Source organism: Grus americana, chromosome 6 (genome assembly GCF_028858705.1).
Source record: "Grus americana isolate bGruAme1 chromosome 6, bGruAme1.mat, whole genome shotgun sequence".
NCBI classification, from domain to species: domain Eukaryota; kingdom Metazoa; phylum Chordata; class Aves; order Gruiformes; family Gruidae; genus Grus; species Grus americana.
This window is the reverse complement of record NC_072857.1, coordinates 23967779-23993863: the sequence shown is the minus strand read 5'-3', so window position 1 is coordinate 23993863 and position 26085 is coordinate 23967779. Positions and strand designations below refer to the sequence as shown.

General features: G+C 39.1%; 1 protein-coding gene across 4 annotated transcripts in view; it reads left to right on the top strand.

The window, feature by feature from the left end:
* The window catches only part of SP3 (Sp3 transcription factor), a 38583-nt gene extending 27278 nt beyond the window's left edge, over window positions 1-11305 (top strand). For 2 of the 4 annotated variants that reach the window (XM_054829177.1, XM_054829176.1), the window contains 3 exons: window positions 132-324; window positions 7092-7288; window positions 9542-11305. In XM_054829177.1, the coding sequence (XP_054685152.1) occupies window positions 132-324; window positions 7092-7288; window positions 9542-9858 (707 nt within the window). In that variant the 3' untranslated portion in view covers window positions 9859-11305. Of the gene's footprint in view, window positions 1-131; window positions 325-729; window positions 805-1699; window positions 3668-7091; window positions 7289-9541 lie in introns of those variants that run through there. The other 2 variants (XR_008577540.1, XR_008577541.1) reach the window with 2 other exon arrangements.
* The last annotated feature ends 14780 nt before the right edge of the window (window positions 11306-26085 follow it).

The window sequence follows — 26085 nt, the reverse complement described above, 5'->3', positions numbered from 1 at the left end:
TCAGTATGCACTAAAGGATGTTGACTTTTGACTGACATAGTGCTCTCAACAGCAAGAAGATTTGATCATTATGGTTTCCTTCTCTGTATTTAATGGGCTACTTATGGATCTGTGTTTGTTCTTTTCCTCAGATATTAGGATTAAAGAAGAGGAGCCTGATCCAGAAGAGTGGCAGCTCAGTGGTGATTCTACACTGAATACCAATGATCTAACACATTTGAGAGTACAGGTGGTAGATGAGGAAGGGGACCAACCACATCAAGAGGGAAAAAGACTGCGACGAGTAGCTTGCACATGTCCCAACTGCAAAGAAGGTGGTGGAAGGTATGTAACGTTCAGTGTCATAGAATGTACATCATGATGAAAACAAACAATGACTGAGGAAAAAAGGAGCCTTAGTTAATAGCAGTTGTCTGCAGTGAGAAAAAACCTAGAGGCTTATGCAAAAAAGCTTATGTAATAAAGGGCTGCCACTTTTATTTCTGGGTTTGCAGATGGATGGGCAGATTATTCCATCCTCTCTGAGTTACTCGATTGAGATTAATTGGAAAAATCTGGAGTTAGATGCCACCTAGTACAAGTGAGGGCGATAGATTGCCCTAAATAATATGAAAATGAAATATTTTGGAATATGCACATCCGTGATTGGCTTCCTATCGTATGTCAAGGACTTGATTAAATCCTGTGTTCCTGCATTTCCTCACTGATTGAGCATTTTTTTCCCCACAGTTTGATTGCTTTAGAGTGTTACAAAAATACAGTTATCCTGGTTTTCTTATTCACTGGTTTCCTAAGAAAAACAAGGTTTGTATAATAACTCTAAATGCCAAATTTTGAATTGGCTGGTTGTTTTCAGTCAAAGTTAGTGGAGATTTGGCTAACAAAGAGGTACCGAGTTCCAATTAGTATAAAACTTCAGAGCTGCATAGGAAGCCATGTTTTATTATTCTACATCTCATGAAAGTATTCTTCAGCTTTTTGTTATTATAAAGATTTTATTCTATTCCAAACCACTTCCTTTTAAACATGTCAATTACGGATATAAGAGAGAAAGTGTGGATAACAGGCTTGCCTTTTACAAGTGAAAATGTTTAGATGTGTTTATGCTTGATATAATTGTGCTGGGGCTTCTTTCAAGCATGCTAAAATTTGTCCATTTTGATAGTAGTTTCTTCTCTAAAATGGAAGTCTTATTTCTGTGAGATCTATAGTGTAAATTACTGAGTTCTCTTTAAAGAACCTATCAGTGTCCTATGTCTGAATATGTGCATTCATAGACATATTTACAAGTCTCATGTGGGTTTTTGCTGTATATTCTAGATAACCTTCTTTGCAAGCACAGAGAGGTAGTATCTTAGGCAGCCATGCCAAATAAATATTAAGTGTTTAAGACAAAAAACACTTTCATACATTTACATCACAAATTAAGCTAATCTGCAGTTAAAGTTATATAGCATCTTTGTCCATCAGCTTCCTCTTGTTAAATTCCTATGTGTAGTTCACTGAAACCCGACACAGATTTCTAAGTTCTTGGTGAACCTTGGCTCTGCCATGAAGATCTGCCCAAAGTATACCCTGGGTTGAGATTTGCTTCCATCTAGGAGAAAACTCTGCAAATGTGATTTGCACTGGCTGTACTCTTAGGAAACATAGAGATTGCACACGTTACATCTTCCTTGTGCTCTATTCCAAACTACAGTGGCTTTAATGTAGAGACATCTTCACTTTAAAATCCTCTTCCTCCTAAGTGGAGTTGCTGTAACACCAAATTTTAAAGTCGAAGCCCAAGAGAGAATCTTTTTGAGAGGTGATTTTGATGAAGTCTGGAGAAGGGTGTAGTCTACCTGAAACTCAGATATGGGAATTTGGGAAGGAGTTGAGAGAAGAGCTAGGACAGAGTTTAGGTGGGTGAGAATCTGAAATCCACTGTAAAGGAACAACTGGACACATCAAATACACAAAGTAAGTAGGAAAAGTAGGACAGGAAGTCAGGAAGAATTAGGACTGGAATAGAAACAGGGTAATGAAGGAGACAATAGTGGGGAAACAGAAAAGAGTGAAAGTGCCTACAGTTGCTAGAGCAACTTTCCCACCAGAATGTAGAATTCGTTCAGAGTTGAGCAAAAAGTAAGCCCACTTGGAGGAGTATTTTCTTTCTCCCACTGATACATGTTGATCATGTTCCATAGCTGCTACATTACTTGTTTATCTGTAGTGCTGTAATTCTGAGTTTTGATCTGTCTTTCAACTCTGCTGATGACTTGTGGAGTTTCAGGTAATAGGACATTTGTTTTTATAAATTTCTTCAGATAGCATTCACAGTTCTTAAAATGATGTTAAAATTGCAAAATTGAAAACGTGGAAGTTGGCAAATGTTGAAGTTAAGCTATCCTGGGCAACTTTAATCCCTTGTGCATATGCATTATCATTTGGTTTCTAATTACATGGCTGCATACTATTTTTTTCGTATGACCCCCAGTGTCATTCAATGGATGGGATGGATGATGCATGGGGGGGGTGAATCAGGGCTCTGTAATGATTAGCACCTGCTTCACTTATTGCAGAAAGTGGAAGGCATTTAGGGAATGAGATACGGGACTGCAGCAACAGGGCTTTGGAGGTGTTTGTCCCCCCCACCTTTTCCACTGCAGAAGTACTGAGTTCATTCCTGTAAAGAAGTTGATTGAGCTGAATTGTGAACATCTACAGCACTCTAAGAAAATATGCTTCTGCTGTATTGAACTTGACACCTCAAACTGGTGGGTGTTGGACAGTTTCGGCCTTAATCTCTTTGTCTCATACTTGGATGTATGAAATGATTGTACTAGTTCAAGTTCACTACACAGGAGTGTTGCAAGATGATAAATTCATTAATGTTTGTGAATTGCTTAGACACTGTGAGTGTTGTGAGTGCCCATGAGGAAAAAAAAAACCTTGGGGAATGAATAATTCTGTATTTAAGATAGTACTTAAATAATATGTAAGACAAGAAAAGTGCATGAAAACAGTATGAAAAAGCTGAATAGCATTTCACTCAATGAATACTATCACTCCTATGCACTGAATGGAGTAGGAAAAGATAGTACATGGCTTCACATATGCAGACTTTATCATAATTTCATCTTTGTGTAGCCTTAGTTTTGGCATTTCTTTTCTGTTTTCTGGATGCAAAGGGGAGTTGAGGGTTTTTTTCTGTTCTTTGTTGTTGGCTTTTGTTGTTTTGTTTTTACTCTCGATACAGAATTAGACTACATTGCAGTCTTCAAAGGATTTCTATTTGTACCAGTCCTGTGACGTAGGAAGCCAGTATTATCTTTACCTTACTTGGCAGGGGGTAGGTAGGAAACGAAGAGGATGATGTATTAGGTGCGTAAATTAAAACCTTATAGCCTCAAGCTTATATAGTAAATGGGGGATAAGGAAGTGGGGGGGGAGGGGGGGAGAGAGAGAGAGATAAGAGGGATGTACCTCAAAGGATGACTCTGATCCCAGACAGACTGTATGAGGCTTCTAGTTAGGGTGTCTGAAGTTAGATGGAAAGTTCACCCTCCTCTCAGTTGCATCCGGAGATTTCACGCTCCTCTCAATTACATCTGGGATTGCATTGAGATGTAGCTACTACTGTCTGGATCTATAGAGGATCGGTGCTTCTGAAGTACTGCTTCAGGTATGTAACTCTAATATACACATCCTTAAAATAAGTAGCAAGTGTATGTTTTACCCTTGAAATACTTGATGTTCCTCCTGGAAGTACTGCTGGACTGAAAGTCCAGTTTTTCAGTGGATGAAGATGTCTCCTGCTGAAACTGTTGCATTCTGCATGGTTACTGAGAAACATGGTTTCCAATTTTTATAAAGCTAAACTGTACTATGAAAATACTTAAATATTAATTGATTTGAAGACTCCAGTCAAGGAGCATGCCTGAGTCCTATCCTTTTACTCAGTGATGATGGTTATTGGCCAGTGCAGCAAGAAAGGCCTCTTAGCATGACGTGTTAGGGCATAGTGCCAGACTGTCACAGCTGCAAAGCATCCAGACAGAATTTGGCTCATACCCAGTCAGTTTAGAGCACACGTGAAGCAAACATGCAGATGCCTATATGAAGCTGTGTAGGATAAATACACTTGATTACTCATTCATGGTAGTCTTGCAGATTTCATTCTGTGGATCCCTAACTTTCCCCTCTCTGTAAACTTTGTAGTCCATTAAGGAATTCTGTCACCATTTAGGTGGAGTGCTTAGAATTACGTATACTACACCACCTATGCACAGTAAGCTGACCGTGAGTTGAACCTTGGTTTCCTTCAGTCTAGACTAAAGAGGCAATTAAGCAACTTCAAATGATTGACTTAAGAATCTTAAAATTATTCTAAGGGAATTTTGATGTGATTTCATGTCATTTGTGTCACATTTATGTACTGTATCATACAAAGTTACATAATATTTGTACTGATTATTGTGAAGGGGAAGACTATACTATATTTGGAGAAGGCATGAGGATGAAATACCAAATACAAAAAATATTCTATATACAGTAATATATTCTCAAATGCAGAAATACATTTTGTTATAATAAACACAGGCTGAGCACTTCTTAGGGTTATGTGGAGTTGGACAGGCAATTAAAGACACAGGATAGCGGGATCCTGTGGAGAATTCTTTCAGTTACCAAGACTGTATAACGGAGAAGAGCCATGGGTGTTCCTTTGCCTTGCACCGCAATTGCTGTGTGCCTTGAGCCACCAAACAAGAGGACCTGAAGAAGAGCTGTCTAGAACTGAATCATTAGATGAAGGTGAACGTAGAGCCTGAGAACTGTGCAACTGGTTGCAGTAAGGCAAAAGGAGCAATACAGAAAATGTCTTCCTTGGAGTCCAGGGAGCTGGGTCTTTTGGGCTGGTAGATGAAATCTGCTGGAACTGTTACAGGTAGAGTGAGTTTTGTGTGCTGGCCTAGCCATCTGCAGAGGCTGAGAAATTAGAAAAGAAAGGGGGCAATCTAAAGAGATTTTGCTAAATGCCTTTGAGATTGGCAGAACGTTGAAAACTGGTGAATATTGAGCTTTTGTGTAGGTGGCATAGTACAAAGTTAAATGCCTGACATTACAGTTAAGTTTCATCTTGGCTTGAGGGAAGGCCATGGAAGAGGGTGAACCTGACGTCTCTCCTACCTGAGGTAGGAGATGTAAAAAAGGCAACATTTGTCCTGGTCCAAGGAAGTTATCTTCTTTTTGGACATTTGAAAAAGGAAAATTAAGTCAAAAGTATTCTTGCCAAGACTAACAATGATGGAAGAGCTTACGGTGTCAGGTCAGATGCCAGAGAGTTTTTTGCATTAAATTTATCAACAAGCTGGATAAAACAGGCAGGTGAACTTTCTGTGAGGCTAAGGATTGAGGGGTGGCAATAGAACCAAAATAAGATAAGCAGAATCTCTTCTGTTACCACATCCATAGGCTCATATGAGTTAACTGCTACCACAGCAGGGTCAAAAGCCTTTTGGACTCTCTACTTCTGCTGCCATTGAACTTGTTCTGAAGTCAAAACCTATGTTGTCATGACAAATAATTAGTATGTAAAAGTGATAGTTTTTTCTTCTGAGACAAAATTACTAATGAAGCAGTATGAAGATCGCTGTATATCGAGACTTCTTAGAAACATTTTCTAGGACTTAATTGGATTTTATCTCTTTACTTTTCTGGACTGTCTGGAATTTTTTAAGTGCGTATGTGCTTAGGTTGGATTTCCCTTTAAATGCTGTGAGTTTCTAGAGTGAGTTAATTTCCGTGCCTGTTCAGAAATGCTTGCTCCAGTTGCTAGCTCCTTAAAGTGTGTATGCATTTTACTCTCAATCCTCATTAGATGTAAAACAGAATTGTTCTGAATGCAAGGATGAGAATCTAGGTCTAATAGTTGCTTGGCAAATCTTTCAGCCACTGGACTGTAAAGCAGAAGCTGAGCACCCAATTTAAGGAAAAAAATTGCCCTGAGGAGGCAACTGAAAATTGTATAATCAGTCATGTAGGATGGAGTGCCCAAGACTGTGATTTCAGAATCCACTTAAGCTGTTCTAAGTTAACAGTGCTGATGAATAAGGTGGCCTGATGCTTGGCTGCATTTTCCAATCTCCTCCCTTGTACCAGCATTTACCATTCATATAGCTGCATTGTCAGCCAGATCTATTCCCTGGAGTGCCCCTTTCAGCAGCAGCAAACACTTAAATTGGCTAAAATCAATCATGATGCCCTGTGCTGGCCAGACTGATCTCTTTCTCTGGGTCTTCAGAGGCTCTTATCTCTCTCTGAGATAAGATTTTATTTAAAGAAAAAAAATTAAAAAACAGGCTTTTGTGTTAGGTGCTTCCCCTGAATCAATCACCTACCATTTCAGTGAGGTGGCATCTTAAAATAGGCATCAAGCTCAGTAGTCTGGATTATACTATCTGTGAATTATGTGTTCATTTTGATGGATTTTTTTTTTCTTTTCTGAAATACCAATAAATTAATTAAAATGTCAGCAAGATCAGCTGTTTCACTGCCACTCCTTTTAGTGGAAATAGTTGGGTTAGTATACTTGTCCTCCAACCCCAAACTGCTTCTCAGGTTTCCCCAAGATGCCAAAAGTCCCATCTGTTCTCTTCCCAGTTGCCAAAATCTCCAGTTTCCGTTTTGGCAATTGCAGTCATTTGTGTTTTTCTTTGCCAAAACTGTCTTTGGTATGGTAAAAACTGAAACTGGGAGAAATTTAAAATATGGGCAGTTCAGCATCAAAGTAGTACAAACTGCCATAATGACAGTATTTCCAACTTTATATACATGTATGCTTGCTAAAGATTACACTTCCAACATTTAAATTTTGCATGCTGTTGAATTTATAGTTTGTTGCAGAATCGGGATAGCATTACAGAATTTAGTTCCAGCTTCTTAGGGAGTGTACTGGACTCTGATTGTATTTGAAACAAAAATGGGAAGCTGCTCAGGTTCGTTTGCAGATCTGTTGGTGTATGTAACATCACTTACATGTATGACCAGTATTTAGGAGGAATGTATTTGAATGAAAAACTTTTTTTTTTTTTTTTTTTTTTTAACAGAGGCTCCAACTTGGGAAAAAAGAAGCAACACATTTGTCACATACCAGGGTGTGGCAAAGTATATGGCAAAACCTCACATCTGAGAGCTCATCTCCGCTGGCATTCTGGAGAGCGTCCATTTGTTTGTACTTGGATGTTCTGTGGCAAAAGGTTCACTCGCAGCGATGAGCTTCAGCGACACCGAAGAACGCACACAGGTTTTCAGTCTTTGATTCGGGTGCATTTAACTAAAGACGTGTCATGTGAGGGCTTGGATAAATGACTTTTAAGAGGAGAACAGATCTTTTTATAGGATTTATTTTCACATAGTGTGACTTTTCTAAAATCAGCTAATACTTAGAGCTAAGTATATACTTGGGTTTCTTTAGTAGGTCTGAGGAGGAAAAACAGCTACCTTTTTTGATTCAGAACTGATATTTAAGATAATATTTAGCATAGCTTAATCAGAATAATTTGATTCAGGTTCTGCAATGCATTTCATTTGTTTGAACCACATTAGAACTGTTGTTCCAGCTTAAAACTTCAATAATTTTCTCTTATTTTAAAAAGAAAAATAAAAATGGAGGGCTACATGTCCAAGAGTTTAGATGCCATTCACAAAATCAAGGAACAACATGTGGTGGTGCATCACTCTACATCTTCTAATTTCATGGTGAGATCATCCATTAGGGACTCCAGGTTCATTTTGTCTAATACAAAGAAAAGAAATTAGTCTAACTCTTCCACCTTTTCAAGGAGCAGTTTGTTTCAAATCTATTGTCTGTATTACCTACTTTCCTACAAACGGAATCCATAATTACATCCTAGAGGATGCTTATCTTTTAAAATTAGACTATTTGAAAAACTCAATGACAATAGATAAATAATTTATGTGCTTATCAGCATTTACATTGCTTAGAAAACTGTCTTTGCAATGTCTATGAAAAATATTTCATGTTTTGTACCTAATGGTGTATTTTTGTTAGACATGTTGGATGCTTAAATCCAAACTGGGATGTTACAGTCTGTCTGGACAGCCAGCCAGATGGGTTTAAAAATAAGAGGCCAGTTGAATCATCCAGCTCAGAGGGTATGGTTAATGGCTCCTAGGGTACCTGCATACCAATAAAAAGTAGAGAACTGCAGGGATCTATCCTTTGACCTGTTTAACATCTTTATCACTGACCTGGAGGAGGCAACAGAGTGCACGCTTGTTGCGTTTGTGGATGACACCAAACTGGGGTGACCCGTCAATGCATTAGAGGGCAAGGCTGCTACTCAGAGGGCTTGAGTCTGAAGGAATGGGCTGACAGGAACCTTATGAAATTCAGCAAGGATAAACACAAAGTACTGCAGCTGGGATGGAGTTAACCCTTGCAGTAACACATGCTAAGCACTGGCTAGTTGGGAAGTAGCTCTACTGAAAAGTACCTGGGAGTCTTGGTAGACAACCAAATGTGAGCAAGAGCCAGCAGCAAAGATGGCCAGGGCTGTATCAACAGAAGCAGAGACACTAGTGCTAGGGAAGAGGTTATCCCCTTCTTCTCAGCACTGGTTAGTCTGCGTCTAGAGTATTGCATCTAGTTTTCAGCCCCCAATTTAAGACAGACATTGATCAATAGGACTGAGTTCACTAAAGGGTGACCAAGATGATCAGGAAGCTGGAGCGTTTGCCTTATGAGGAGAGGCTGTAGGAACTGGGCTTATTCAGCTGCACAAAGACAAGAGTAAGGGCGGGGGGAGCTTAATAGCAACCTTCTAGTACCTGCAAGGCCACCATTAAGAAGACAGAGACAGACTTTCCATTGGTGGGAGGATGAAAGACAACAGACAAAAGTTGAAACAAGAGAGCTTCAGACCAGATATAAATTAAAACTTTTTCATCGTGAGGACAGCCAGGCACTGGAACAGGATGCCCAGAGAGTTTCTGCAGTCTCCATCCTTAAAGGTTTTGAAGCCCAAACTGGGTAAATTCCTGAGCAACCAGGTCTGACCTTGTAGCTGACCCTGCTTAGAGAGAGATCAGACTAGAGACCTCCAGAGGTCCCTTCAGACCTGAATTACCCTGTGATCTTGTCTGTCAGTCTCAAGTGTGATTCTGCAGGAGCTCATATAGTCTTCCCTGTCCATCATTTGGCAGGTTTTGTTCTCCTCTTAAAAGTTATTTATTGGTAATAATTGCAGTGAAATGTAGCAGCCTGAGGATATGAGATGGCAATGTTCTTTAGCTTGCCTGAAGGATCTCCCCAAACTCAGTGAGACACAGAAAAATGAATAAATTCTTTTACAGGATTTGTATAGATGTCTAGACTTTTAACACAAAAGTTTGTCATGTTGGATTGTTTTTTTTCTTCAGTATAGAGTTGTTAGAATTCTGACTCTTAAAGGCAGTAAGTTATCCCAGTTTTTGTTGTACATGTGATATTTTTAATGTTCTTGAAAACATTTTTTTTTCTTACCTTCTTTGACAGGTGAGAAGAAATTTGTCTGTCCAGAATGTTCAAAACGCTTTATGAGAAGTGACCATCTTGCCAAACACATTAAAACACATCAGAATAAAAAAGGTATTCACTCTAGCAGTACAGTGCTGGCATCAGTAGAAGCAACACCTGATGATACTTTGATTACTGCAGGAGGAACAACACTTATCCTTGCAAATATTCAACAAGGTTCTGTTTCAGGAATAGGAACTGTTAATACATCTGGCACCAGCAATCAGGATATTCTTACCAACACTGAAATACCTTTACAGCTTGTCACAGTTTCGGGAAACGAGACAATGGAGTAAATATTACACAAGATACCTATTAATTGTGGTTATTTTTATACAGTAGTGAGAAGAATATTGTTCCTAAGTTCTTAGATATCTTTTTATTGATGTGCAAAAATTTTTGGATTGACAGTAACTTGGTTATACATGACACTGAAATGCCTTACTTTGTATGATATTCCATAGTATATTAAAATGGTAAAATTGCATGGGTTTTGTAGGTACTTTTGGAATCTAGAAGAGATGAAATTTTACCAAGTTATATTAAAAAAAAAAAAAAGAATTTAACGATGGAAATGGTAGTCTAACCAAATGCATCAATCCTGTGTGGTTTAGTGTAAAAAAAATGAGAACATGTTGGTATTTATCTATTGTAAGATAAAAGAAGTTGATGGGTGAAAAGAAATCATGTTATGATAAAAGAAATTTTGTAATTTTCTTGATGACTGGAATTTTTATTATGCATAACTGACAAATCAAGTTTCCAAGCAAATGTTACATAGTGTAGGCTTTACTTAGCTCATCAACTTGTCATTTTGAAGCTAATTATTTTAATTAGGTTAACTATGTACAATATTTTAAGCATTACTCTTGTAAGATTTTGAAAACTACATTTTAACATGGAACTCTAGGGATAGTCACCTTTTAAATCCTATTGAAAAGCCATGTTTAAGATTTAATTTGCCAAAATGATGTCTTGTTAATATTCTTTCAATAACCAAGGTGGGCAATATAACCAATGTTTAAGAAGCTTAAAATGTTAAAAAAAAAAAAATATGTATAGGTTGAGGCATTTGGGTGGTAAGGCAAACGCTATAGTGAAGTATATCCCTTCTTTTGAACATTGGAGGACCAAAAATAAGGTGTATTGCGTCTCAGCAGTGATTTTTATCAAATCTTTTTTCAAAAAACATCTGTCTGCCAGGGCCTTAAAAGCCATCATGTAAATTACCAATAAAATATAACATATGCAAATACAACAGAAAAATCACTTCCATATTGACAGTACTCCCAAACATATGGATATAGTCATAGTGAACTAGGGGTTTTATGAGGTTTTTATTTGTTTGTTGTTTAGTTTTTGGTTAGTCAATCTGCATTTAAATATCAGCCATCTTTCCTTTTTTGCTTCTTCCCTTAAAAATTGTATGTATCCAGTACATTTAACTGATAAACATATATGTTTTTTATTATGCTGAATTTTCTTTTTATTTTTTAATTACTGTTTATATTTTCAATTATAGAAAAATGTACAAAATGAAGTTATATAGCCAGTCTGTAAGTGCTATACCATTTTCAAAAAATGTACAATAATTACTGCAGTTCACCTATTTACAAACATTTGGAAATCTGTTCATTTGTTATTCTTAAAACCACCTCAAATTTAAAGGCTACCTTATTGTACGTTTAAAGTGTATTATAACAGTGTGGTAGTTAATAAAACACTATTTTTTTTTTCTTTTGACTTGAGTTTACTGTACTTCTTGTTAACTAACAAGGTGTAATTTCATAATACGTCTTGATAGCCTGAGATGTTTTATTATTTTGCACTAGATGGTGGGAAGTCGAAATAGTGTTTCCTTTCCTTATGGGTGAGGAGATGGTAATACACCACCTCCTTGCTCTCAAAAAAAAAAACAACCCATCTGTATGTGGATGGACATGCATGTACTATATACTATGTTGGTGCAGTGTAACTGTTTTGACCTTATGCTGAGCAGGGCATGAAGGAAACAGGAAATAAATGCAACTTTATTTTTATATTCTATAGGATATAAGTCCCCTGACACTTAATGCCGCAGTACAGGCAGTCTTGATAGGGAACTGTGGCTAAAAGGGATAATGGCCTTTTGCTTAAAGCATAGGAAAAAGTACTAAGTACAAGAGGGAAAAAGCTGTGAGCTTAGAAAATATGACTGGAAGAGTGAGGTGATAGTTTTAGATGGAGTAAGAAAGACCAGTGAGAACTGTGAGATTAAAGAGAGTGATGATTGTATGTGATGCTATAATAAAAGTTAAAAACTTTTATTTGTGAAGTCTGAAGTCTTGGAGTATCAGATGGCCAGAAGACAGACCAGGATAATTTAGGATAAACCAGGTGGAGTTCAGCCTAGAAAAGAGAATGGGAAAATCATGAAAGGAAGATTTTCTGCATTTGCAGTTTAATGGGAAAAAATGTAATGCAAATATTTTGAGATTCAGAGCAACAGAAACTGACAGGAACAGAGAAAAGGGAGTTAATTCGCTATCAGCTTAATCTTCTATTTAACAAAATAAGAGAGTGAAAGTGGTTGGGAAGGCAAAAGAGCAGCAGCTTGGGAGAGAAGACAATTGTGCTTAGACTTGCATCATTCCACAAATGTTGTCAATATTTTAACATACTCTGAATCCACTTCCTTCCAACGGGTGAGTGGGCATTGTTTCCAAAAGCTGGTTTGCTTCACAGGGTATGTTCATGTAAATTATTTCCATTTGTAATACTAAGGTTCTGTTTCTCATCTCTCCAGCCATTGGTAGCTATATTAGTGCATTGTTTTAAGAGGGAGGGAAGAGGGTTACTTTCTTAACGAAACTGCTTTTTCTATATAACAGGTTTATGGCATAACAATTTCACTGATGTGCATCTAAAGGTGTTTTGGTGCCAAGGGTTTTGATGCCTCATTGCTGAAGATGAGATTTGCTTCATTTCTCAGAACTTTAATGCTCAGTACATCAAGTGGTTAATTAATTAATGTTTAGGTGGCACAATTTTTCAAAAGGATATTTTGTTGTTAAGAAGCTTCAGAAGGTAGAAGTTTTGGAAGAAAGTAACTGGCAATGTGTAGGGAAAAGTCTGAAGGAAAGCCTGCAGCCTCAGGGCTGTCTGCCGTAGTGTTTGTGTTACTTGAGAATGCTGCTGCGTGTCTTCACGTGTTGCGTGGTAGTGATTTTTGAAAGATCTCTGCTAACCTCCAGGGCAAAGGTCCATGAGCCCAAGTGTAAGATCTTTGGTATGTATAGGATTGTTGCTACCTCGTGACTTGCTTTCCTGGTCACTCTAGCAGCTCACACAATAGCAAGACAAAATTGTGCGCTCTGTAGACGGCTTTCTGAGTTTCTCTGTTAATTGGTTCTTCATGGGTTCCTGATGATGGTTGCTTGGTGCACTTCTTGCTTCGTATTGGTATGATCTGTAGCATTTTACATACTTATTTTCACGTCAGGCTTCCTCGCTTGTATAGTTTCTTGGTACAGTAGCCTTTAGATCCTTGGATGGTTTGTATCTCTTGCAGTCTGATGTAATCACTAATTAAGATGACTTTGCAACTGGTTCTGCAAGAGAGCATGAGCTTGAGAGCGGCCCCTGTATCAATTTCAGCAGTCAGGGTACTTATTTTCAGTAAGTACAAGGCCTGTATGTACACTTGCTATAATTTAAGTGTTCTTGGGATCATTCCTGAATGAACTAATGGCTTGATCCTTGCAAGTTACAAACTACTACCGATTCTTGCAGAGAACAAGAGGTTTTAATCATTGCTACTTACCAGGTCAAGGGGCGGTATGACTAAGGAGAATGATATAATCACTGAAACAGTTGTGAGGAGCAGGATTTCTGGTTTGAGGATTCAGATTTCACTCTGGGAAGGGACTCCACAGAGCTGCTGTTCTGGCTTGTTGGAACAAGAAATAGCAGGCTTTGATTTGAGGCATTTTGAGATGTTGGAAGATAAGCCTTTCCAGTGGCTTCAGGAAAGCTCTGATACGTTCTCTAACAAGTTGTTCTGGGTGTCAGGGAATGAAGGAATGGAGCTAATAGTCACCTGTCAGATGGTTCTTAGTCCCTTTAAGTAAAGAACTAATGAGTAGCTGGCTGTCTTTCCTCCAGCTTTTTACCATTAACACCAGAACAGGGCAGAAGCAGCTGACATGGCTGACTCAGATCTTATCTCGCAGATGATATTTTCTATAAAAAGACCACCTCCATTTGATGCTCCAGAATTGCCATTCATTACTACTTCAGTGGATTCTGGTACGTCTTTCCTATAATCTGTGTCTGTAGGACATCTGCTGGAATCTTAGTCAGATGTGTAGGTGCTTTATGCAGTCTCAAGTATTGCTCCAAATCAGTAATTTATCACAAGACCCTGTGACCACACCTCTTTCTGGCAGTGAAACAGTGGTCTACAGGAGCCTTACACCTCTCTTCTCCAGAGATGTCGGTCCAATTCCTGAGAAGTCCAAAAAAAAAAAAAAAGGTAAGAGTAAAAAGCTCTTGTGATTTTTGGGTTTTGCTGCAGTGCAAAAATACGAGTAGTCCCTTTGCTTAGAATTGTGCTGCATGCCTCTTGTGCACAGTGTCTCAGCCTCTGTGCTTGGAAAATAACTATTTATGAAATGTGTACATAATTTAATTCTGAGGTACACGATACATCATGTACCGTGTTGTATAAATTTTCTGTGTATGCGTATGTGGGGAGGTAATAGGTTATTTGAAGATTCTTCATTTTCAGCCAGAAGCCAGAAATGTTCCTGCCAGCGGAAACCTATCCATCACTTCAGTGGTAAGTCTCTGCTGTCTCTGACAGTCACAGCTAGCTACAAACTATGTGTAGTAAATCCCATAGTTTGGTGGTGATTGGGACCTAAAATTGCCCCTACAAAGAAAGTTTAAGGTTTGCATATTTTCAAATTAATGAAAACATAAAACAAAGTCTGCAAAGTAATAATACATGGCTCTTCTCTGATCGCCCAGCAGAGAAAGGCCCTGTGCTACCCTTACTGTTTCTACCAGAGAGGAAGTGCATCCATTTTCCACACCAGTGGAGTGTTGGTGGTTTGCATCAGGTTGTTTTGTGCTCTAGTTTCTAAAAGATGGTATTGATAGGAAACGTTTTATACATGAGGTTCTACATATGTTTCCTTCTTTAATCTTGAAAGTACGAAAAGAAAAGCCATTTCAAACCAGACAGTCCCCACATAACTCCAGAGCTCACTTTCACATCTTGACAGTGACCAAGCTCCTGTCTGGACAAGTTGGTACACGTTCTCAAGCCCTATCATTGCTAAGTTGGCAGAAGAATGCTCTGAAAATGATCTGCAAGGAAATAACCTTCCCTCCCTCGCTGTGCTTTCTCTTTAGTTGAAAGCCCAGTTGCACAGATTTTGAACTCGACATCAGATGGACACCATCAGGAAAAGGTTCCAAAGCAAGATTTGCAACTATTTATTATTTGCACACAGCTTTCCTGTTTCCTCTGAAAGCTCAAATCTTGGGCCTACAAGATTTACTTCTCTATGTATCTTAAAACATTTGCACTTTTCACAAAACTACTTGAAGAGCACTATTTTTGCAAGGATTATAGGGTGCTAGATCACTATAGTAATTTTCAAGCACCAATGATTAGTTGATAAGTGGTATCATATAAACCACACCTTTCTCCAGAAAGATCTTTCAAGTAAGGACCTCTTGGCCCCTGACAAGAAAAGGACCATCAAAGAGATAGTTGAGCCGGGTTCCAGGCATGGACAAAATACCACTGAAATCTTACATTATCCAAAGGAATCTCCGACTTTCACATATGCTGGGCCACCAACGCAGCCGCGTTCTTAAATTCTCCCTTCTGTTTCTGTAGAACTTACTCCCCTATGCAAGGTATTCATAGAATTTTATTCATAATTTATGCACAAAATCCACAAATGGCTACTTCATCACAGATGCTTCCTAACTGGATTTTTTTTCCTCCATTGGGTAGTGTTTTGATTTGACAAACACTTAGGAGAATAACAGTCTACTCCATTATGTTGCAAGTAACCATTGCTGCTGTGTTAAGAAATGACACCATAGTAGACGTTTGCAGAGAAAATCACTGGGATTCTGTGCATATGTTCACCCACGGTGGAGACATCATGATGATGTTTCTGATGGGACTGATCTACATTTACTGCTTAAATTGCTGATTTCTATCCTTTCTGTCTAGGCCATGGCATGAGTCATTATCAGTACACAGGGAAGGTAGTCCTATTGCTTCTGCTCACTGTGGGTTTTGGAGACTTTTTTTTGTGTTCTGTGATTTTCCCTGGTATTAGTTTGGTTCTAGTCTACTAGTCTACTACAAATGGTACTGCTGGAAGGTTTAGTGGTGAAAACAATGGCTCCTGAAAGGGAAGAAGTCATGTCTTGTATTGTTAGCTTGGCTGCGACCTGCTCTGGGACCAGCCCTTCCACTCCTCCTGGCTCCTGCCATTTCTGGTCACACTCTACCTGTTTTGGAGGTGTTGAGCACAAGCTAATCTTGCATAGCTGTACCCCTTACTATGTAAACCTTGGATCCCTGTTGGGACTTCTGCTACAGCTGTACATAAAGAAGTATTTAACGTTCAGTTGTGGTTTGGAGCAGATACAGGGCTGTATGGCAGCGCTTCGCCATATTTTTCAAGAGCAGCACTGGGGAGTGGGTGAGAAGAGCTGAAGTGAGCTGGTATCAAGCAGCTTGTTAGTAGCAGACCCTGAACAAGCAGTTAATAAAACAGCGCTCTTGCGGCACAGCTTATGGGCTGGGAGGAAGACTTGTGAGCATGAGAACAAAGCGAGGATGGTGGGAAAGAAGTAGGAACAGATGGGTTGGGAGAAGTGACTTGGAGCAGGGCTGCAGAAGGGTGTGGAGACGCACAACAGTAAGAGTTGATACAATTTATGGGTTCTAATCCCTGGTCTCCCCACTGAAACCCTCTGGGGTCCAGGTTGCAGGCCAGTGTGAATGCAGCTGTTCAAGGGGCTGTAGATGGGTCAGACAAGAGGTGATAAAGAGAAGAAAGGGGGACAGAAGGCAAAATTGGAGTGCTGCATAAAGCTTTCTGGCATTCATGATGCTTTCATAGCAGTTCTTACTGCCTTTTGGTTCTTTATCGCTTCATGGACCTCTTTTTCCTGTCATAATTCTCCTGCCAAGTCACCAGATACCATAAACACAGCAAGAGAGCAGGTGCTAGGCTGAGGTTTGCCATAGATATGCATTATTGCTTGAGGACAAATAAAGCTTGTATTTGGCAATGTGCACTATTGAAGGTGATTTACGATGGAGAAAAATAGGTATGCATTAAAGATTGACCTGTGGATTGCTGCTGAGCGGTGTCTGGGCTGAATCCCATTGTTTCATTTAAAATACAGGGATACCAGGGTTTCGGAACCAGACTGGAAACTAGTACGAGAGAGGGGCTTGGTCCTGTGGCAAAATCAAGGTTGTTTGCCTCTTTGCCTCCATGGCTCTTTTGCATGTTGGCTTTATTGTCTGAGAAAAAGGTTATTTCCTGGTTCCCCAGCCACAAAAACTTTGTTTTCCTGCTGTAGTTAGAGCTGGTCTCCACGTCTCTCTTGCCATATAAGAAGGCCATAGCAGGCCTGTGACAGCAGCGTGGGCCCAGGCCCCGCGGGGACGCTTATGCTGGGCGGAGGACCCACAGGCCTCCACATGGCTCCCAAGCCATGACTACACTGCGTCTGCCTCTGCCGGCACGCACACACACAGAGCACAATTTGAATAACATTATTTGTTTTGGAGACCAGTCCAAAGGGCTGGCCCGGGTCCTGCTTGCAGCAGGGGATCCACAGCCTAGCAGTAGGGCGGGCAGTACAGTCCCAAGCTCCCTCCCGCCCTTCACCCTTATGAGGCGGCACGAGCGGCCTGTGGGGCTGAGGAGGGAAAGGGTGAGCAGGGGCTGAGGGCGGCGGGGTCTGGCAGCGGTCTGAGCCAAGGGTGCCAGCATGTGGCGTTGGGCTTCGTTTTTAAGTGACTTTTGGTCAGTGTGCTGCCATGCCAGTGAGAAGTGAGGAGGGTGACTGCGGCTGTGAGGGGTGTCATACGCAGGCCACTGCCTTATGTTCTTGGCTTAAATCCGTCATTCCGTCTGGGGTGATTTGTGCCAAAGTTGCCGTCTGAGATAACAGGATTTAGTTGTAATTTTTCGATGTGTGTTTGTAGATGTTTTTAGTAAATGTAATGTATCCTCAATACATAATTATTTAACAGCTTGAAATGCTTCCAAAGGAGCTATTCAAGTCTTTTCTGTAAATAACACATCTTTTAAAATTATATCAATACTTAATGTTATTTTGGGACTTCTTACACTTCCTTAAAAATAAAATGACCCCCCCAACCAGTATTTACCTGAAGGATTAAAATAGTATCATTTTCAGTTGTGCTAATTAGCTTTTTTATATGTCCTATTATATATTTGCTCAGCTCAGATTTGGAACGGGAGGTGTTTTCTAGCTTCCCTGGAAGTCTTAACAGTCCTCGGAGGAAGGAATAGCTATGAGAAATACTTCAAATGTGGGAGGATTGGAGGATCTGGCATATTTTATGGTTTTTCCTCTCGGTACATGTTGATACCAAACACTAGTGAATGGGAATACAGAGCAATCGTGGATGAACTCCAGCTTCAGGAGCAGAGTGAGGGAGGTGAACTGTCACCTCCCAGTGTTAATCCTCTCACTGCCTTTGTTTTCAGCCTCACTTAACATGCAGCTCTTCCGCAGCTCTCCAAATTTCTTAGAAGCCCCTTCGTTCCTCCTGCCACTGAGCAAGAGCAGCAGATGTTTCCTGTCTGTTTATTTGTGGGAGGCAGAAAGTTTTGGAGTAGAAATGGTCAAAACTTTGTTCTGTCCTGCTTATTGAGAGAGGCAGTGTGAAAAAACAAACTGAGGACACTGCTCTTGAAAGTCGAACACGTAAAAAGGGGGCAAAGAGTTAACTGTGGCCTGATGTCACTGCGAGGGACCTTTACATCTGTGAATAAGTAAGGTAAAAGAGCTATTTGTGAATGTCTCTTGTCCAGTCATCGCATAGGTTTTAAAATCCGTGCAAGATTGTATTATCTTATCTATATAATTTCATACAATGAAGCCTGTACAATTAGGATAAAACCTCTCATTCTCACTTTTCTAAAAAATGTAATTAAATATACAAATTCATAAATAATTTATTGCTTACAAACAAGTTTTATGCTTTTGTTTTGTTAAGGCTCACATCTACTTTTATTGCCACAATAAAGCTTGGTTCAGTGTTACACTACAAAAAATGAGTCAAGTGAAACACTTTTATTATTTTGAGTAAGGGCTATAAATTTTCTCCCAATGTTCATGACTTTTTTCATACTTTAGAAACAAAACAGGCTAGTTCTGAAATTCAACTCCAGATACTGTAAGATGATTTCAGATTTCAGGACCAGATCATGTAAACAGCTGATTACAACAAAATTTTTAAAAATATTAATAAAGTTATGTAAGTTTAAAAAACCCAACACCTTCCCCCTCCTCCCCCATTTGACGTGTCAAATATAAATATTTTGCAACCTGAATGCTTAAAGACTGGTGCATGCATGCAAAATGTGATTTGTTTTCCAAGTGCACTGTTCAGTACATATTAGTGATCCCTGCAATTTAAAATGACATTTCTCTTTGAGTATATTTTAACCTGCGCTTAATCTAAGGAACACTTGGAGTAGCAATAACTGGAAAAGACCACAGAGGCCAAAAGTTTTCTACTCTTTTCTTGTTTAGTTCTCTATGTGTGGCAGCACAGTTTGTGATCTGTCAGTTTAGTGTGTGCAGAAGATTTGTGCATAGCAGACAAGTGAAATGTGGTCCTGCAATCCCAAGACTTCAAAACCAGGCTGAGATACAGGTACAGTATTTGATGCTTATCAGGTAATGTGGAGCTTCATTGTTTATAAAAGACATCTTGTATCCTTCAATATATATCCTTTGAATATGTAAACTTATTAAGGCAAAGAAATACTATTGCTTGTTATCTTAGATTCCTGTTTCTTGGAGCTTGGATATTTTGCATGTTCTGAGGAAGACAAAGGTAGTGAAAGGGTCCAAGACTAGTTACAAGCAAGCATCTGAGCTAGGAGAGTATGCTTTCCTGCTTCTCTTTGACCAGGTAAGCATAAACACTTGCACGAAACTGTTTGACTTCTGTGTTCTCCTCTCTCATTCTTTTCATTTCAAGAAAGACTACAGAAAGCATTCTAACGGCAGTCTTAATATTCTGTCCACTTATTTGGTTTTATCTCAAAGATTGTGATTGCATCTTGTCTTGCTTGATTGTTCAGTGGATGCGGAATTTCATTCAAGGTGTTAATTTGAGACAGCTGCTTTAATGGGAAGAATCCACCACATTTGGGTCAGAAGCAGACTGCTTCTGTCAGTCATCTCTCTGTCTTAATATTTTATTTCTCTATCCCCTCCCTATTATTTCTCTCCTGTTCTTTTTATCTCTCTGGAGTTTTTCCTCTGTCCTCTCTCCCTGTTATAAAAAGTACAAAGTATACATTTTTAGCATTTCTACATAATTTTTAGTTCTTAGACATAAAAAATGTTGTACAGTAAATTACTGACTTTTGCTAGACTCCTCTTTATACAATTTATGCTGTTAGTACCAGAACTTCACCAGATTCTGGAAGAGTTGTCTCTTCCATTTTTAAAGGCTCTTGAATGTCGGAGTATGACATGAACATGAGAGCATATTTGAAAATGTCATGGTTCAAAATTTGTAGTTTACACTACTGAAGACCCGAGTATCATCTGTGAGAGATCAGAATCCATCTCAGGCTAAGCTTAGCTCTCCACATGCTCAGCCATATGAAATGGCTATTCATTTGAATGTTATGATCATCTATGAAAAGAGAGATGGCTTTGACTGCCACAAACTTTATGGTTGGAAATTTGTTAAATAAAGCAAGCTGCATAGAGAAATACTGGCCATGAAGGCAGCCCAAAAAAGCAAACTGTGAGCTACCAGCTTAGAAATCTCCTGATTTCTGTTACAAAATGGGACTATTTCTAAAACCCTGAAAGCACAATTAGAGGTATGACAAGCAAACAATAGATTCAGTACTGCCTATGGAAATGATATATTGCTGAAATGGAGGCTTCTGTACCCACACAGAAGAGAATGAAAAATCAGGAAAATGCACAATGATAGCAAAACTCTTAATCCAATTTAAAGGAAATCATCTAAGAATTCTAGTGTTCCCTGATAGAAAGAAGGAAAAAAAGCTCCAGGAATTCTATATGGTTATTAAGAAAGAGAAAGAAAATTGAAAGGAGAGCACTTTTCTGTATAATTTTGGATTCCCTATATAAGATGATTTTTTTGTTTTCTTTATTTTTCACGCTGCCTCTGTCTTAGATTCAATTATGTTCTGACTTCCTTACACTCAGTTTGGTCTTGGGAAGAGGTTAAATGGCATGGTCAGCCCACACATCTATTATGGAGATTCAGTTAGACTGGAGTGGAGATAAATAGCAAAAATCTTCTGACTAAACCTTTTTTTTTTTAGGACATAGCAGAATAGACTTAGAAAAGGTGGAGCTACCTGAGAAACAGTGTTTCTTCTGAGACTACTGATGGGGGCAATGCTTATAAAATATAATAAAATTGTAGCAGCTTTGTCTCTGGCAGGGAAAATGGGGGAAAAGAAGCGGATAGAAACAAATTGCTAGATGAAATAAAAAAAAATAGTTGGCAAAGAAGCAGAGGAACACAGATTCTGAAAGAACCCTCAAGCAGCTTACTATCCTTAGAGGCCAATTAAACCTGAATCAGTCAGGAAAGACAGAAAGAGCCCTCCTCAGGCTTAATGAAAATTTATATCAGGCAAAATAAAGCCCTGAGATTATTGGCATATAAGGCATAGAATGCTAAGAGAAACAAGCTAGCTTGGCTATTAATGATACCAGGGTGGTATTTACATTTAAAACAAAATATATTTGTAGGGTCTTTGAAGGTTTTCTGTGTCCATCTGTATATTAACAAAAAATCAGCTCCAGCTGACAAAATAATGTATGTAATGAAGCAAATATGCCCCCAGGTTCCAGCTGCCCAAATCACCATTTGAAGCCATTTGAGTAAGAAAAAAATTAGAAAATATCTTCAGAAAAATTCCAACTAGCCCAGAGATCAGGTATTTTAAATGCTTCTAAACACCTGACTTAGCAACTTGTAATAGCAACCAATATGCTTTTAAATACTGGTCAGCTTTGCTTTTGGAAGTTGATACATTGCTTTGCAAGAGCTTGCTAAAGCATCTCTGTTAAACTTCATTTTTGTACAGTATATTAGAAGGATATAATCATCACCATAAACCTAGCTTATACTAAGGGGACTGGTTACTTAAAATGGTAAAGAGAAGATAGACAAAGTTATGTCTCCTGCCCTGTGTCCCCATACCTTGGACTTCCTGCAGCCATTTTAAGAGTGTGGCAATTGAAGGCTATTTTGCTAGCATACCAATTTCCATAAAAAGAAGTTTGAGTAGGAAATTCATGTTTTCAGTTTCGCTATAAATCTTCCTAAAGAGCCAAATAGAAAAATAAAATGGAGAGATTTGTAACTCAGGGTTAAAATCAATGCTTCTTCTCAAATTCCCACTTTTCAGACATACAATTTTAGCATCTTCAAATGAAGCATATACCAAACCCCATGTGACTGCCATCTTCGCTGTCTTGAAAGTCATCTCATTGATTAGCTTCCTTAGGGACAGGGAAAAGCCTCTGGATATGGGTTCAGTAGAGAAGAAGAGTCCTTATCTGCAGGATTTTTTCCTTGTGGTTTGCATAGGCTTTCCCATATTTGCTCATTGTTTCTTTCAGAATTCAGCTGCAAAATTTTGAAACATCTCTGAGCCTATTCCTGCATGCTTTACAGTAATCCATCTTATCCCTGTTTTTCTACATCTACCTGCTGAAATACTTCCTATGGACATACAATGTTCTAATTACTTTCCATGCTGTAAAGTTCCTGATGCCCTTAGAAGTAATATTTAATTTAAAAACTATTTTTAAAGATTGAGAATGTGGATAAATATTATTGTATACAAGTAAAAAATTCAAAATTGAAATGAATTTTAATTGTTGCTCTATTTCTCTATAATAAAAAATGCTACTCCAGTCCTTTTCCTGATAAGGACTCTCAACTACACAAAAGCTCAGATGTAGGCCCAGGTGCACTTTAGCCTCCTGTTAGTATGTTTGATGCTTCCCAAAATCTTGTTCCTAATAACTGATGCTGTTTCTCAAACTGTCTCAAGTCTTTATAGAGAACACTGAATCAGCTTTCTCCTTTTAACAGCTTGTTTGCCATATGTAAATACCTCAAATAAAGCGCAAGTCAATGTTATCACTCATGGATATTTTACTTTCAGCCCTAAGTGCTTCCGTATGTAGGAATTTGACAGAGTACATTAGCCCTGCAATAAGGTATATCAGCTAATGACTTTGTAATATGAACTGTGTATGTCCTGTCACAAAACAGACAGAACATACAGAATATAAATTGACTTCTCACATGTGAACAGCTGGAATGTGTGTGGGAGTTTAAATGTATGCTACCATGTTATCTTGGTCTCTGTACAGTCATTGTAGACCTGTTATCACTGAGAGGGTTCTTTCAGAAGTGTAAGTATTCTCCCCCACCATCTCCCAGATTCATATTTTAGAACCTCAATTATTTCTCTACGTTTGACTTATGGACAGATTCTACTTGATGTTCTTTCCAACTGAAACAGTTACGTTGGCTGGCCACACGTAGTGCCTGAGGATGTGAAAATCTATATTGAAAAGCAGCAAAGTAAGGCAGTCTTTAATGGCAGCAAGAACTTGTTTACCCTCCCTCTAATAGGTGGGAATCATGGGTGGAGTTGAAGAAAAGTACTCATTCTGGGTCCTGTATTTGATTATCAATATAAATATCTCTGGGAACAGAAGCGGATGACAAGAAGACACATGTGAAATTCTCATAATACTTTTTTGTTTAGTTTAGTTAAATCAAAATAGGACTCTTAAAATGTTATTTTCATAAAGAAACTGTAGGGTTTTTTCCTTGACGTTGTCTTCATGATGACCAGTAACACATGGCAACAGTACTAAGGCTGTGTCTGCTATAATATCGTATTATAAATATACCAAGGCAGCATTTTTCCTATAGAATTAGATTAAGGAAATGTATATCCATATGTATATGAAAAGTATATATAGAGTATATATATCTGTAAAACTTGGGTAGCAAGGACTAATTTTGTTTCCTAAGATATAAATTTGAAAGGGCAATGCTAAAGACCTGTTTATCATTTATTTTTATGTTCTCATTAGAATTAAAATACCAAGTGGTTGCAAAATATTCACATCCAGAACAGATAATTATTTTTATCTTATTCACCCCTCCAGAATTCCCATGCTTGAATTAAAAGGAAGAAGATCCCAATTTGGGTCTTGTTTGTGTGTTGGTTTTACTCTGCAATCTCAATGGTTCACCTTTCTTTTAGGCCTCATCACAGAGTTGCATAAAGAGCATGACATGAAGTTGCTTGGGAAAAGGGTAGATGCAGAGGAAGACAGTAAGTACTTAGTAAGGGGAGGCAAGGGTTAAGGCCTGGAACCACAGAACAGCTGGAATATGTTAGTTTTCCAGGAAGGCAGCCCAGAGAGGGAGTGTGAACTGCCAGCAGGTGGCTGGGAATGGCTGAATAACTCCTTGGTGGGACTGGAAGAGAGCTCTGCCTCTTACTGTGATGACTCGACCAATTTCAGCAAAAGCCTGTTTTTCTTTGTAACAGCAGACCTTTGTTAAAGCCCATTAAAGTAAGTTTAGCATTTCCTTTAAATAGAATAGGTTCTGGATCTGGCCTCTGCTTGTTTGAACGCTCTTCTTGTTTGCTGTATCTCTTAAAGCTTTACCTTATTCTTTCTCTGATGAGGGAAAGAGGGTTGGTTGATGGCTAGACAGGCTTCAAAGTGTGACACACTGATGTGTCCCTTGGAGAGACTGCCTCCAAGTCAAGCAGACACTATTTTGTTGAGAGAAGCTGTAAGACGACAACTGTGGGAAGAAAGGTCTGCTGGGGTTTCTCTCCCTTCTGCAGTCAGGAAAGATACGCTGAAAGAGCCAGCTGCTCTTACCACAGTGATGCTTTGCTGTGGTTTGCATTACTGGTCTATGTTCTCCAGAAGTCCTAGTCATAAATGGGCTTTGCTCTGGGTGGCACTATACAAACACAAAAGGCTGTCCCTGGCCCAAAGACCTTGCAGTGCAGGCGTAAAATGAGAGATGACAGCAGGTGGACGTGGAGACAGGGAAGCAGAAGGACCCAATGACAGTGCAGGTCTGGGAGCATAGCACAGCAGTTTTCTCAGCATTTAATTGGCATGGTGGTAAAAGAGAGTTTGAAAGAAGGATTTGAAGATAACAGGATTCTGCACAGCTATTTCTGAAAAGTTCATCCCAGGTGTGAAGGTCAGTGTAGGATAAAGTGTATATGTTCTTATTTGACAATCTAACAAGGTGGCATTTGGCAGGATTGGAAGAAACAATACTGGAATTACCAAGGTGTGAGATGGTGAGAGTTTGGAGAAGGCTTTTATCTATATGGATGGGTGGGAAAACTTTACCTCATGCATTAAGCAGCAAGGCTCTGTAATAGTTCTAGATAGCTATTAGGAGAGGACCTATAGAGAAGTCTAAGTTGAAGATGATGTCTGGATTATGTGGTTGAGTGATGGGCAGGATGGCAGTATTATCCACTGTGACTATGACAGGAGACCTTGTGCAAGGTTAACTTGGAGAGAGAGAAGGGTGGGAGTAATCTGGAGGGAGCTGTGAGAGTGTGGATGAGAATGTATGTACAGAAAGATGCAGGTGTTGAGGAACTGAGGTAGTTTGTGTTGGCATGTGTGCACTAGAGAGATTTGTGTTTGAAGTCAAAAAAGGTTATGTTTGGGGGATGGGGTAGGGAGAAGACTAACAAAGGACAGAGGCCCAAAGAAGTTGCAGGGCAGGCATAAGATTAGAGACTTCAGATGCAGACAGGGGAGCATAAGGAAACAAAATACCTGATAGAGAGCTGGTAAACTGGAGGGCACAGTCACAGGGATTTCTCCATACAGCCCCTGCAAAGGCAAGCAGATACCAGAAGTAAAAAAATGTTAAACCTCAAGCCCAGAAAGAACAGGGCATCAAGAAGAGTGTTGCTGGCTGTTGAGGCTGAGTGAGTCGGGCTGGTGTACCTCGGAAAAATTTCAGGCAGAAAAGATGAAAACAACTTTAGGAAGTACATACCAACATCATATGAAGGTGAACATACTGGGGGTTGGTGGTAGTTAGGAAAATGTTCAACAGAGATTAGGAGAGGGTTTTTTAAAGATAAGAGATCTTAAAATTTGAAAGAACAAGCCGCAGCCAGAAATCCAGTTCCCTCACATCTGAA